General features: G+C 44.8%; 2 protein-coding genes across 2 annotated transcripts in view; one reads left to right on the forward strand and one right to left on the reverse strand.

Annotated features, from left to right (window-relative positions):
• The window catches only part of HGSNAT (heparan-alpha-glucosaminide N-acetyltransferase), a gene marked incomplete at its 5' end in the record, with an annotated part of 10828 nt that extends 137 nt beyond the window's left edge, over positions 1-10691 (forward strand). Inside the window, 16 exons of the mRNA XM_010013503.1 lie at positions 91-107; positions 540-689; positions 1661-1730; positions 2315-2384; positions 3468-3574; positions 4048-4124; positions 4738-4768; positions 5646-5806; positions 6173-6288; positions 6989-7110; positions 7504-7630; positions 7779-7865; positions 9010-9087; positions 9204-9274; positions 9412-9524; positions 10510-10691. Coding sequence (XP_010011805.1) covers positions 91-107; positions 540-689; positions 1661-1730; positions 2315-2384; positions 3468-3574; positions 4048-4124; positions 4738-4768; positions 5646-5806; positions 6173-6288; positions 6989-7110; positions 7504-7630; positions 7779-7865; positions 9010-9087; positions 9204-9274; positions 9412-9524; positions 10510-10691 — 1579 coding nt within the window. The remainder of the gene's footprint in view (positions 1-90; positions 108-539; positions 690-1660; positions 1731-2314; positions 2385-3467; positions 3575-4047; positions 4125-4737; positions 4769-5645; positions 5807-6172; positions 6289-6988; positions 7111-7503; positions 7631-7778; positions 7866-9009; positions 9088-9203; positions 9275-9411; positions 9525-10509) is intronic.
• A 1118-nt stretch (positions 10692-11809) lies between these two features.
• Positions 11810-14146, reverse strand: part of INTS10 (integrator complex subunit 10) — a gene marked incomplete at its 5' end in the record, with an annotated part of 19967 nt that continues 17630 nt past the window's right edge. The window contains one exon of the mRNA XM_010013502.1: positions 11810-12183. Coding sequence (XP_010011804.1) covers positions 12027-12183 — 157 coding nt within the window. The remainder of the gene's footprint in view (positions 12184-14146) is intronic.

Here is a 14146-nt window from a genome sequence, read left to right on the forward strand (position 1 = left end):
GCTCTGTGAGTGACACAGAGCTCTGCAAGTACGTGGCGCAGCCCCAGGGAACATCTGGGTAGCTCTATCCTGTTTGGGTTTTCTGTTTAGTTTGCTTTTGGGTTTGTGTTCGGTTTAGTTTTCTTTACCTTGGAGCCGTGTAGGCCGTTTATTGCCAGCTCATGACCTTTTTACTGACTGTTGACCTAGAGTGCAGTCTTCCCCCTGCTGCCGTAATTGAGGCATACATTGCAATTGTGCTGAAAAGATGCAGGCACTAGCAGGAACCAAAGTGGTATGTATGGAGCCAGCATGTGCCCATGCCCAGCTTCTCTTGCGGAGTGTGGTTCAAGAAGACAGGTGATGTAGTAGGCAGTACTCATGTGGTAATACATCTGTGTTGGGCTAGGAGAGGGTGATGCTTGGCAAAGGCAGAGCCAGGCAGCTCCTTGCTAGATCATGCTGATTGGACAAGTTTTCAGCTTGCCTTTCCTACAAGCATCCAGGCTTACAGTCCCCGAGATGCTGCTGTGGTGCCTGCACATAGCAATGATGCTCAGCAAGTTCCGTTTCCTTTATCCTTTGCAGGATTCAGTATCATTTTGGAGAGTTTGGCAATTACTCCCTTGTGGTAAAGACCCTAAGTACAAGCACCAAAACTGTTTCATGTGACCTAGCCATCAATGAAGGCCCTGTCAACAGCTACCTCCGTATGTAATGCTCTCTTTTCCCCTTTCTTTAGACAACTTGCATGTCTCCCAGCAGAACCAACTTCCTAACAAAGCCTGTACAGCCACTCATGCTGTGCTGAAGATGTGTTAAGGGCTTGCCTCTCTTCTCCCTCAGCATCTTACCTCCTTATGTCTTATACACCCATCTTGAGGGCCTGACCGGAATCAGGCCTCTTCACATGACATACTGTATGACTACAACCTTTTTGCAGCAGAGATTAGCCCAGAAAAATCAGTGGGTTTGTGTCTGGAGGGAGGTATTTTTGTGGTTAGTTCCTGTTTTCCTGCACGTTAATGTATGTACGCACAATCCTTCCTCTTCTTCCCTCTGTCTTCTCTCACAAAATGGGAAACAGTTCATGCAGTGTTTGGATTTCTGTTTGTTGCTGTGCTTTTAATTTTAAGCATCACATCTGGCTTCTTCATCTCTTTTCCAGGGCTGTTTCAAACTCTCATCTATATGTCTTCCATTCTTTTCCTTTACATTAGGTTATTCTTCAGTCCTTCTAGTTTTCCAGCTGTAAAGAAATTTTTTCCATGCTAGCAAACTTGGGGTATTACCCTCTCCCCTGTCTTCTGCTTCATGTTGAGGCTATTTCTAAGTCTCCAGTTTCTTCTTCAGAATGTATAGCACATCAGTTCTTTTCTCACGATTGCCTTGTGATGCAGCGCAGTTTTACTTTGCCTTTTCTTACGCTGAGATGTGTAGTCATGTAGCTGCACTTCGAAACTAGCCTGCTTTTGGTTTGGCTTGTTCTGGGATTTTGGTGTGTGTGTTTGTTTTTTTCCTCTGGGGCTCAGGCTGGGTCTGTGTACTGCATGGAGAAGGTGGTATGATGCTTGGTGGGTTGAGCTTTTTATCATGTTTGTGTCACGCTTGGCCAAGGCCTGGCTACTGAATGGTTTTGTTAGGTCATTTATAGAGTTGTGTTCTTATCTCTTTCGTGCAGCTATTCTCTTTGCTTTCCTGGTTTACATGGGGACCCTCACTATCCTGATTGTCGGGCGCCTTTTGATGAAGTAAGTGTAACGGTATTGCAGTAGTTCCTTGCATGCGAAGTTGGGCCACTGGTGTAAAAACACATATCATGGTGTGTTAGTGCTTCAGAGTCCCACTGCAGCCCTGTTACCGAGTTGCCACGTACAAGGTGAGCTGTGGTAGCTGCCCATGTGATCATAGAGTGATGCCATTTCCCTCGAGGAATACCTTGCAGCCTTGTGAGCTTGTGTGTAGAGCGGTTGCTGCAGACCCTGCCTCACCATCCTGTTACTTGTGCCTGGGTCTATCCGTCAATCAGCAGTACAAGTCAGTGGGACCTCAGTGTGTGTAGCATGTGCAGCCTTCCAGCCTGTGTACTGAGTGACCAGAGTCATCCCTGACTGTAAACAACCCAAACCTGAGCTTGTGGCAGTGTTGTTACATAGCTGAATATCACTGAGGTCCCAGGTGCTGGCTGAACCTCAGTATTGTGTGTAGGAGCTGGGAAAACAGAAATAGGGACTGTCCCAACTTTTGAGTTATTGCTTCTGAATAGTTGATATTAAGATGAATTTGGCTATAAAGTGCTTCTTGTTTTGTGTTTTAAACTGTTACTGATTTTCAGAATTCATGCAGTTAGAAACTGGGTTTACAAGAAACTGAACCCCAGAGAAACCGATCGTCTGATTAATTCTGTGAGTGAGTGAGTGACCACGGTATCTTTAATTTGCATTCTGTAGTGTTTTCATCTCTGAGGAACAGACGCTATTCAGGTATCCGGGGATTTGTTTGTTACTAATCGTCCTCCCCTTTGTGCATGTTTCCATTGGCAAATCTTGTATTGATGTCAGACAGGCAATTTCATGTCAATGGAGAGTGCTAGGCTGGGTTTCCACACAACTTTAGTGGCTTCACAGTAGAGCTCTTGTAAGTCTTGAACGTACAGCTTTATGCCCTGCGTCAGTGAAAATACTGTCCCCTTCTGACACAGTCAGTGTAAGGGAAGGGAAGAAATGCCAGCTTTCATGTCTGCTTCCAGCACAGTAGGAATTCTAGCAGGATCTATACTTAAGTCAAGATTTCCCTGGCAGCCCTAGAGCTGGTATTTCTGTGTGAGCTGTGTTTTGTGTTAGAGTGTAAGTAGATCGTCACAGTTTGGGCTTCACTTCTAGGAGGTCCAAACCTGTTTAGAGCCAAAATACCTGGGAGCAGGCTCTGCAGCAATTCTTGTAGGTCATTTCCGTAGCTGTGTTACAGCAACGTCTGCTTCTTCATGCTGTCACTGGGGCTGATCAGAGTGATTTAGGGAACTGAACAGTAAAGAAGCCACTCCTGCATTTAAAATGATTGATTTTCTGCTGGTTTAACTCTCTGAGCAGTGTAGTCTCAGACAAGTACTGGTGGGATGGATCCTGTTTGAGAGTCAGCAACTGGATCTGTTCAGCCCTGTTGTAAAGCAGCACTCACAGTGGTGGCAAGTCTGTGGCCAATTGGACTGGACCCAGATCTCACGAGTCTCAAATGCAGGCTCTTTTCAGTGCGTTGTTGTTTCCACCCTGGTTGAAGGTGGAGTGTGGAACATCTGCAGATACCATTGCAATACTGTGAAGCCCTGAACAGGGTAGAAGTAGGAAGTGGGGAAGCAAAAGGACAAGGAAGATGTGGAGGACAAAGACAAAGGCAGTATGTGAATGTTTGCTGTTTGCTGACCTCTGTTCCCTGACCTCAGCTGATGCAGCTGCTGACTTGCCCTTTGTGTGTCTGGTTTGTTCCTGAAGGAGCTCGGGTCCCCGAACACAGCAGACTCCGTTAGCAGTGATGTCACCCCGTGTTTGTGGAGCACAGCTTCTCGGCAGCGGCTGCGTTCCCTGGACACATTCCGAGGGTGAGCATAAGACCTTGCTCAAAAGCAGCTCTTCCAAGGGGAGTGAGATCTCTCCAATGGCAGTTTGACTGTGTACAGAAATACATAGCAGATGGATGGTTCAAGGGGGTCTGTTTTACTTGGAAGATAATCAAGGTTTGAATTCTTGGATTTTCCAAAACACTTTGCAGTTGATCTACTTTGAAGAAACATTAGAGTTGTGTCAGAGGGAGGAAAAGAACAACATATGTTCAGCGTGAAAACGCTCTGCGGAGGAGCTTACTTTGGTTTACTGTCACCCGTGATCTCTGAAATGCTGCTTCCTTCTTGGCAAAGCTCAAGACTTTGTACATAATCTTGCTTTAAAAATAAAATAAACCAGATCTCGCAGTTATAAATGTTTTAATGGGGGTAAACACTGACTTTGTGTTCATATATATGTATTTCATCAACATGTGATACTTTGCGTGTGTTTTTTTTCCTTGTCTTTTTAGGCTCTCTCTTATAATTATGGTGTTTGTTAACTACGGAGGAGGAAAATACTGGTTCTTCAAACATGAGAGTTGGAATGGTAAAGTACAATGAAGTCAGTTGATCTGTGTTTTAACTGCAGCAGTACCTAGATATGGTTGGCATTGCAGCTGCTGCAGCGAGCTTAGGCTAAGACACTGTGCCAAATTGCCTCAAGCAGGTATCTGGCCCGTTAGGATAATGGGCAAAGCCATGTATAGCCCTGCTCATCACACAGTGATGGGATGGTTTCAGGCCACAGTCTGTGTGTAGCCTTTTCATTTTGACACAGGTTCACATCTTTAACTTTCCTTGTTGTTTAATGACCACAATCAAGCTGATGGTGCTCGATGCTGCACAAACACAATGCCTTGATTGGCAAAGCCGATGGGGAAGGGGTTGGGCATCCTACTGCCCTAGTGGAGAATAGCAAGCATCCCCTCCCTGAGATCTTTTCCAAGACACAGGAATTAGTTCTGACCCTGTTTTTGAAGAATGGTAAAAGCAGTGAAGCAAGATGATTAGCTCGTTGTAAGTTTTATTTATAACATGGTTTAGATTTGGGGGCATCGAATGATTGGCAAGCAGCCTGCAATTCCTCAAAACCCAACAATAATGTTAAAAATTAGGGAGGGTTCAAGTGAAATAATGTGTTTCTTTGTATTTCTCTGTAGGATTAACAGTGGCAGATCTGGTGTTTCCATGGTAAGTCTTCCTGAAGAATAGTCTTGTGTCAAGTGATTCTGTATGTTAAAGGTTGCAAGGAGAACACTGTGTGCACTTTGCTTCCATGTGGAAACGTATTTAGAGAGATGAATTTGTGCTGAATGGTTGATAGGAACCTGCCCCTCCAGATAACAGCATCATCCTTATGATCCAGTAGTAGAGCTAAGTGCTTTTTGCCTGCCCCACATCCTCCTTCCTCCCAGACACAATGTTAGTGGGAGGTCCAGGGTTATCCTGCCAGTGGAAGTGTAATATCCCTGAGGAGCTCATTGCCACACCACTGTGTTGAGGGTGGTCAATCTGGCAAGATTCAAAGCTGGACTGATGCGTATCCAGAGATAAAATAGCAAAGGGAATTTGGGATTAAGCTAATGTCTCAATAACCAGAGGATGGTCTTATAGGGAAGCAGTATCTACCCCTAGCATGCTTCTCTAAAATACATGCTAGTTGTGGGTTACTCTTGAAGCTGGGCTTGGAGTGTGAACCCGATCTAGAGGGGAGGAGCATGTCAGTTCTGAATTTGAATTGGATTTGCAGCTTGCGTTTCACTGCTCTGAAGATGCTGATTCAGTTTTGGGTAATGGAAGTTTTGGTGGCATATGCACTGCTGCAAAAAGACCAGGATGCAGCTACTTCCCTTACCTTTATTGCCTCATCTGACCAAAGAGGTGGAAAGGTCCCACAGTGCAAGCTCAGTTGTTTGGGAATTCCTAGCAATCTGTTGTCCAATTTCAGTCACTGCATGCATTCCTTTTGGGCCAGTGCAGGCTACTCTCTTAGCTTTAGTGTTTGCTGTGATGCATGTGTGTGATGAGACATCTGCCAGCTCCACTTCCCATCTGCTCTGTCCTCCAGGTTTGTGTTCATCATGGGGACGTCGATATCATTGTCACTGAGCTCCATGCTGAGGTGGGGAAGTTCCAAGCAGAAGGTGCTTGGGAAAATCCTCTGGAGGAGTTTTCTGCTAATCCTGCTGGGAATCATAGTTGTGAATCCCAATTATTGCCTTGGACCATGTGAGTGGCACTTGCTCTCTTCCTTGCATTCCTTCAGCTGTTTCTGCCTCCTTGGCTGGGCTGTTGGGAAAACAGTGTTGGCCTTGCTGTACTGACTGTTTTCATGGAGGCAGTTTGATGGTATCCTGTAGAGTGCTATTCAGCTCTGCACCAATGCAGTTCTCTCCGTTTGATCCCTGTGCTGACCGTTGTTTATCACCTTAGTGCTGTCTTTCCCAGGGTTATGATTCCAGAAAGTGGGGTGGTGGAGTGGAAGTGTCCCTTGTACCTGCAGTGGGTCTCAGCTCTCCCTGGAGAAGGGTAACTTTCATATTTACAGAAGAGTCCTTGTCTGCTCCTTTTCCATGTTTCTTGCATGTTTTCCAGTGTCATGGGATAATCTGCGTATTCCTGGAGTGCTCCAGAGACTGGGATTCACATACCTGGTGGTTGCTGCTCTTGAAGTCCCGTTTACAAGAACTGGTGCCGAAAGTGGGACCTTGGTGAGTTATGTGGGGAGATGACAAGTGATGTTTGAGTAGGGTTTAGGAGCTTTTGCTCTTGTTTGGGCAGAAAGAACACATGAGAAATGTTGAGGAAAAAAACATAGCATCTTACCTGATGTGTTGTGTAGTGTGACCTGGCAAAAATTCCAGGGAACATGCACCCTTCAGTGTCCCAGACTGCATTTCATCACGTCTAGGTTTGCTCTACTTGAAGATTTCACCGATCCATTCAGATGGCACTTAGAAGCAGGCGTTCCCAGGCACTTCTGATGACTTTCCACTGCCAAGGGACCCCAGGGACAGGCATCTCTGTGCTAGTCCTGTGGCCTGTGTTTTGTCCAGTTAATTTTGGCAGTGTTTTTTCACAGCAGGGGAAAGTAATACTGCTTCTTGGCCTTCCTGGAGCCTGTTCTCCCAAAAGGCTTTTGTTCTACTCATGAATCAGAATTCCTTCTGACATTTTCCAAGCTCAAAAACATTGTGGGCTTTTGTTTTGATTCATTTCTTCACCTCCCCCAAGTAACTAAGTGTCTGGAAGTCGTTTGTGAAGATGAAAGGTCTATTGGTAGAACCCAGTTTTGTAATGACAATGGCTCCTTCTTGTATCTGGGGGACTGCTTGCCAGGAAGCACAGGATGTCCCTAGGGGCATGGTTTTTACTTGCCTGCTAATAACCCATTCCCTTCATCTCGTGCAGGAGACACTGTGTCCTGCTCTGCAGGATATTCTCCCCTACTGGCCACAGTGGATTTTCATTCTGATGTTAGAAGTGATTTGGCTCTGCCTGACCTTTTTGTTACCAGTGCCAGGTTGTCCCAGGTAAGACTGTGCACTCAGACTACTTTGTATGGGGCATCGAACTGTTTTTCTTCTACTGAGTAGAGAATAGACCTTATTAGCCATAGGGAAATAGTGAATAGGAGAGCTTTTATGCCAGCGGGGTTAAAGGAAGCATTCATCATGTGAAAAAACTTTACTTTGGTACCAAAGTACCAAAGGTATTATACCAATACTCAGGTATTATAAAAGTGACATCATTGTTCCTTTCTATTTAAAGAAGAGGATTTAAAATCTCCCTGAGGTCTGTGTTTCACTGTGTGCCTCTGGCCAGGGAAAACATGGAGCGTTTAGTGTGCTGGGCCTGTGGATCAGATACTGTGCAGATGGAGTATACCAATGCTTTGTGCAGTAACCTGTTTGCTTCTGTCCTAGGGGCTATCTGGGACCTGGGGGCATTGGAGACTTTGGGAACTATCCCAACTGCACTGGAGGAGCGGCTGGTTACATCGATCGATTGCTTCTTGGAGAAAAGCATATATATCAGCATCCCTCTTCAAGTGTAAGTAGCTTTTGGTCTGCAGTATGAAGCTGCAGGAGAGCGCTAAACACAGCTATCAGGAGGGGCTTGGGAATGATACATGCAAGGGGATGGAAGAGAAGGGAGATTGGTTGCTCGAATGTCTTGTAACAACTGTTTTCTCTCTAAGGTGATTTACCAGACAACAATGCCATATGATCCTGAAGGGATCCTGGGGACCATAAATACCATCTTTACGGCATTTCTGGGACTGCAGGTATCTCTTGTCTTTCTGGCCGTGTGCTATAATGGGAAGATCTGAAGGAATCTTGGAAGTGAGGAGGAAACTTGGTTTTTTTTTTTGTTTAAGGCTGAGACTGGTTCTGACAAAACCTTTTCCAGATCAATGCTTTCAGGCTGACTTAGCCTAAGGTTAGTGTCAGAGAAGTGGAAACTAACCTGGCAGTAGCTTGCATTACATAAACCAAGATTTTCTCTCAGTTTTTGTAAGGGATGGACACAAGAAGTTTGCAAAACATTCACCCAGAAACTTCCTTTGCTTGTTTTAAGCTTGGGCTTGTGCTGGGAGTAGGCTGGCTCCGCATCTTGGAAATAGGGCCAGGAGATGCATCCACTTCACAGCTTCATTTCAAACATGCAGTTTTAAAGGTCACATGCGCTACACGTGTTCCCTGTTGCTAGTTATCTGCTGGATGCGCAGTGTTAATGGTCTTGCATAGGTGCTGTGGGTATGCTCACCATCCCAGGCACGAGGGAGGCAGGGTTCACATTAGTATTACACGATGCTTTTTGATGCAGTTCTACTTGGTCATCGCTGGCTCTTCTGTCAGTGCAGCAGCTCCCAGCCAAACTGAAACTCTTGAACTGGGAACGGCTGTTACTGTATGCAGCACTGGGTACAAATTGATGGGGAATCTCTGTGGGGCAGAGGTTGGAACAGAAGCGTGACCCTGAGGAGGGAGTTATCGGGACATGTTTGTTAATGGGCTGTGAAAAGGAGCGTGTGCTGCAAGCAGGCCAGGGTGCAATGTGCGCTGTGGAGAAGCTGTCCTGGCTGGCTGGGGATGTGATGGTATTCCTTCATGCAGTCCTTGCTGAGGAAGATGGAGCTTGAGTCACATTGTGTTAAGCTAACAAAGTTGTTCATCCCTTCCCTCAGCGTTAATGTAGTAGGAAAGGGAGAAGAGGTGCACCCACCTCTATTGCATTCTTCTGTTTTCCCCTTCTGTGTCCATTCTTTGCAAAGAGTTCCCATTCTGAGCCTTTCAGCCACTTGGTTGATAAAAATCCTGCTTGTATTCTTTGTCTTAGCGTAGGTGGCTGGTGGCAAATACATCTGACTCTTGAAATGTAGTTACATGTATGGGCATTAATTCATTTTTTGGTTCTTTCTGTATCAGGCAGGAAAAATTATCTTATGCTACAAAGACCAGCACAAACAAATTATGAGCCGGTTTGCTGTATGGAGCATTGTAATGGTAAGTCAGATGGATACATAGCTCTTTAATAGACGTGTCTTTTTATGCAATGCAAACTTTGTATTTCTGAAACGTGTTGAAGTGGCTGCATAAATTTTAGCAACTTTCTATTTCAGGGAATTATTTCTGCTATCTTAACAAAATGTTCTAAAGAAGATGGATTCATTCCCATAAACAAGAACTTATGGTAAGCAAAGAGATACAACTTTTAGTATGGTTTTATTAAAATACTATTTTACCTTGGAGAATGCTTTGCCTTTCTTATGTTTAGATTTGTCCATATCATGCAGTTCTCTAAATAATCTTTCTGCTGAAAACGTGTAGGTCGATATCGTATGTGACAACCACAAGCTGCTTTGCCTTCATCCTCTTATTGCTGATGTATTACCTTGTGGATGTCAAGAGACTGTGGTCAGGTGCTCCATTTTTCTACCCAGGTCAGTAAAGCGGTGGCAGGCAATGTATCCTTCCAGTTCTTTCGGCACTGATGCTACCCTTTTATGTTTTCTGCGCTTCCTTTGTCTTTGAAAGAGTTGGGATTTAGGATGAGGTAACCTGAAGGGTGCCAGATTGATTTAACTTGAGCTGAACCTTTGTGTAGGACTGGGACGCTCCAGATATTTAGGAAGAGGGACTGTCAAGTCTTTAAATGAGGGCTGGAAGCTGCTATTGCCCAATGCTTGTTTTCAGTTTGGTCTCCAGTTAAGGTCCCAGGGAACAGCTGCCTAGTACCAAGCAAAATACCACAGCTGGTTCATAGTTGGTTTTGGAAAAGACTGCTGAGACTTGGGTAACCTAATGGGAAACTCAAAGGCCTGTCAGCAGAGTCATACCACTTCTGAAGATGGGGAAGACAAAATCCCCTGGGCAGCTGTGTAGGTTCTGTCCCCGTTTTTAGATAAGTGTGTCTCCCAAAGCATCCCATTGTGGGTTTAACCACACTGGGCTCTTGACAAACATCTGAGTTCAGAATGCCAACCCAGAGCAGAGGGAACCTTTCAGCAGCTTTGGTGTCTGTTGTCTGGACAGAGAGATGGGTAGGGTGACAGCACGGTATTGCATCTCGTACTAGAAATCCCAGAGCTTTGAAGGGCAGCCAGCATTTGTTTGTGAAGGCAATAGATCTGACCAAATAGGTTGGCAGTTGGCCACCCTGAAGACAATAGTAACTGTGATGATTCTCATCAGGATACTGATTTGGCTGTATCTTCCATTCAGCATATAGGTTGTATTTCTTTTCAGTAAATGTTTTGGGGTAGTGAACCCCTCAGACTGTATTTGAAAACACACGTGTGTAGCATCTTTTGGGGCAAGTTACGTTAGCTGTTGTGATCAGCTCTTGCTGCCTCATTGGCACTGTTTCATAAGCCTGGCATGCCCCTGCCTGCTCTTTCAGATGGTATGACCTGTGCTTATTTGCAGGAATGAACTCAATCCTGGTCTACATTGGACACGAAGTGTTTGAAAACTATTTCCCTTTTAAGTGGAAGATGCAGGACAGTCAATCCCACGCAGAGCATCTGACTCAGAACCTCACTGCAACAACACTTTGGGTCATAATAGCGTATGTACTTTACAGGAGAAGGATATTCTGGAAAATCTGACAGAGGTGGCCAAGGTGTAGCGGGCCTAGATTCTGACAAGGCAAGTGTATAAGGTGGATTAGCCTGAAACACTGCCACTCATGCTAGGCTGCATTACTGAAAAGGGATTCTACTTGAAGTTTACAGTGCCGTGGAAGTTGTCATCAAGATTTTTATGTGACATAAGGGACAGTATTTTCCTATTTAGCAAAACCTTATTAGCCTGCTGCGGTTGCTCTTTGTTTTCTGTATTTTGTAAATATTTTACTGATCTCCCTCCTTCACCTAGAGAAACTGAACATATTGCAGCAGTTGGGCAGTCAAGGACAGCCAGATGGTGCTTACAAAGGGAACAGCAAGGGATCTGGGTGGCGACTACAGAATGACACCATGGCAACAATTGTTGCGTCTAACAAGGCACCCCCTAACTCTGGGGTTTGTAGGTACCCTTTCACCTGCCACGTGTTTAGCTTTGCCATCTTTTTGACTTGGGAACACTGGCAACATCCTCAGCCCTGCATGATGGTGCAGGGAGTGCTTGGGCGCCTCTGTGCTACAATGTGCTGCAGAAAGTGGTGACACAACTGACCATTCCTCATTGTGTTCTTCCAATTTGGTCCTGGATCAAAGCCTTAGGTTAAGGATCCTGCGGAAGCTGCTGCCAAAGATCTCGTCTACTGGCTTATGAATCAGCATGCTGCTGCCACAGGTTTGGCAGCCCATCCGTGCACAGTCTAGGCCTTTGTGTTACACACCTCTAGCATGGATGAGGTCTGAGTTTCATGTGCTGCACTCAAAGAGTGCAGAAAGGCCAGTTCCTATCGACTTGTATCATCACTTGGATGTTACCAAAGTATGATCAAAGCAATCCTCTTTATACAAGGAATCTGAAAACCAGCAGTAAAAGTAGAATTAAGCTAAAAAAGGAAGAGATAGCAGACCAATTCAATGTAAGATAATGGTTTTTTGAAACTCAGGATTTCCACAACAGTGCTAATAAAAAGCCTGAAATACCCTGCTATGTCCTCTGTGTACGTATAAAGACAGAAAGAACTGAGACACACCTTAATATAATGCTATGCAAAAAAACCCCAAAAACCAAGACCAAAACCCACAAACAAATAGGACATTATAGAAGATTTCTTAAAAAAAGTTTTATTTATAAAGTTTGATCTGCCCAAGTAAGAAAACTAAGTGGTGAACACTGAATAGTGTTTGTGTATTGCAGAACCTGTACCTCATAGGGAACCTCTCTAACTCTCAGGACAAGTGATTTTTCACGGCCACAATGCTGTTCATAGAGTGAAGAGCCTTCCCCTCCCTCTGTAAGAGACTCTGTGTCACGATCCAGTCCATTCAAGCGAGAGTCTGCAGCAGCAGTATTTTCTCATTAATGCAGAACCTGTGCAAGACCACCATGAGATTTTCCCCACAGCGTGAGACCTGGCGCTCCATGGCCAGGCGGAAATCTTCTTTCACTCCTTTAGTTATACCGCGGGTAACTGTGTGATGCCTTAAGCCATAAGGGAGAGAGAGACAGACAAAATCAAGTGACAGTTATTTGGTGTACTGCAGTAATTTAAAAGGTGCTGCATGTCACTTACTACATATGTACTGTCCATACCTGAGTTTATATATGGAGAGCCAAATAGCCTGTGCTAAGCTATGTTTTAAGAAAATACGTCTTTAATAAGTTGCAAGTCTTTCAACAGTTAAAAGTTCCATAAAAGTCTATACTCTCACTACTTTGTTAATGATTGTTGTGGGGAAAAAAAAGTTGCTGTTCTGGCTAACAGGAAAATCCCAGTGTCTTAACCCGGTTATGTACAGAGTTCTTGCTTGGGGAAAGGTGGTGGGTTATTTTCCCCCCCCCCTCTACCTTTGCTGCCCAGGCCACTTCCTCCTTGTAATCACCTCTATAAATGGCTGGTGTTGAAAGAAGAGTGAAAGATGAACCTGCTTTCTCTGGAGGAAGGGGATGGCTGGCAACCACCATCAAGAGCAGAGGGTATCTTGTACCAGTACGAATGTGCTGAAAGGAGCTATATAATCCTGCGGGCACTAATAACTCTCTAACTAATGAAAGGCACAGTGAACATTTCACAGGCCAACACAAAGCTCAAATCAAGCCAGGCTGTGAGTCTCTGTCAGCAGAAGCCAGCTCTTGTGGAGATACTAGACACCAGCCAGGGATTACATTTATTCTGAGCCGAAGTTTAAGACTTGTTCTCAAGCAGAACAAAGGCCCAGCTACTGAGCAAGCTAGAGTGATGCTGGCTGGGGAAACCTGGGATATTGCCCTGCTGCATGCTGTTCTTATCAACAGTTCTTTGTCCTCACCCTGGCCTGTAGCACTCAATTCTCCATCTTGCCCTTAAAACAATGTCCTGCAGCACCAAAGCACTACACTTCACTTGCACTGTGCAGAACTGGATCAAGACTTTGTAACATCTACCTGCAAGCCATTCTTGGGAAGGGAATCAAAAGATATGTCCTGAAATGAGAGCCTAGCGCTACTAGAGGAGCACCATAAATTGGAGAGAAACACATAATGCTAATGTTGAGACAAGTCCTGAGTCATGGCTACGAACAGAAGAGCTGGACCAAATCCAGCAAGCACACTGAAAGACAGAAAGGAAGTAACTTAAGGGTGAGGGCAGCCATGCCAATCCAGAGATGCTGGAAACAAGAAAGGGAAAAGTCTGGGAATTACCCTCACCACCAGTACCACCCCACCTTCACTTAAATCAGCGAATCCAGCATCTGAGAAGAGACTTCTCTGCCAAAACAGTAGTGACCTCTGTAACATGTGAAGGAGGCAAAGACGAGGCTAGCCTGGAGCATTTTGGGCAATTCATTGATGAGCTAGCCTGAGTGACGCAGAACTGCACTGAAAATACTCCAGCATGTTCAGAGGTTATGGGGTAAGCCCTGTTTTCCATCTGGCAGCCAAGTGCTATGGTCAGTTACAGCCTAAAGGAGAACATCCAACCTACAGCTCCTGAGCAAGCCAGCAGCACTTCTGAAGATACGTGTCATGTAACAGCTGGAAAACAGAGTTCAGAACAACTTAAATGAATAAAAGTAGCTACGAACGGATCCAGTAACCAGTATCTTGGAAAGAAAGGGTTATACTCTTGCTAACATGTGACTGAACATTGGTATCATTTTTAGGATTTCTGCATTTGTGTTTAAATTCAACAGCGATTATTAAATTGAAAGGACACAGATACTGGCAACTTATGGGAAAAAGAAAAATAAATGTTATCATAGAACAACATGGCTTGCCAGGCAATGTAGGCACAAATGGAGGAAAAAAAAAAAAAAAGAAAGATAAATATTGAGTAACAAATTGCTGAAAACCATGGGCAGTAAAACATGTTGACGAAACACAGCACACTATGAGCGGGGTTTTTGCCACTTGGTACCTGTCAGCAGTCTGTATGCTGGGCTGTAGCACAGGTATGAATTCCTGC

The sequence above is a fragment of the Nestor notabilis genome, unplaced genomic scaffold (assembly GCF_000696875.1).
Source record: "Nestor notabilis isolate BGI_N333 unplaced genomic scaffold, ASM69687v1 scaffold25684, whole genome shotgun sequence".
Taxonomy (NCBI): Eukaryota; Metazoa; Chordata; class Aves; order Psittaciformes; family Psittacidae; genus Nestor; species Nestor notabilis.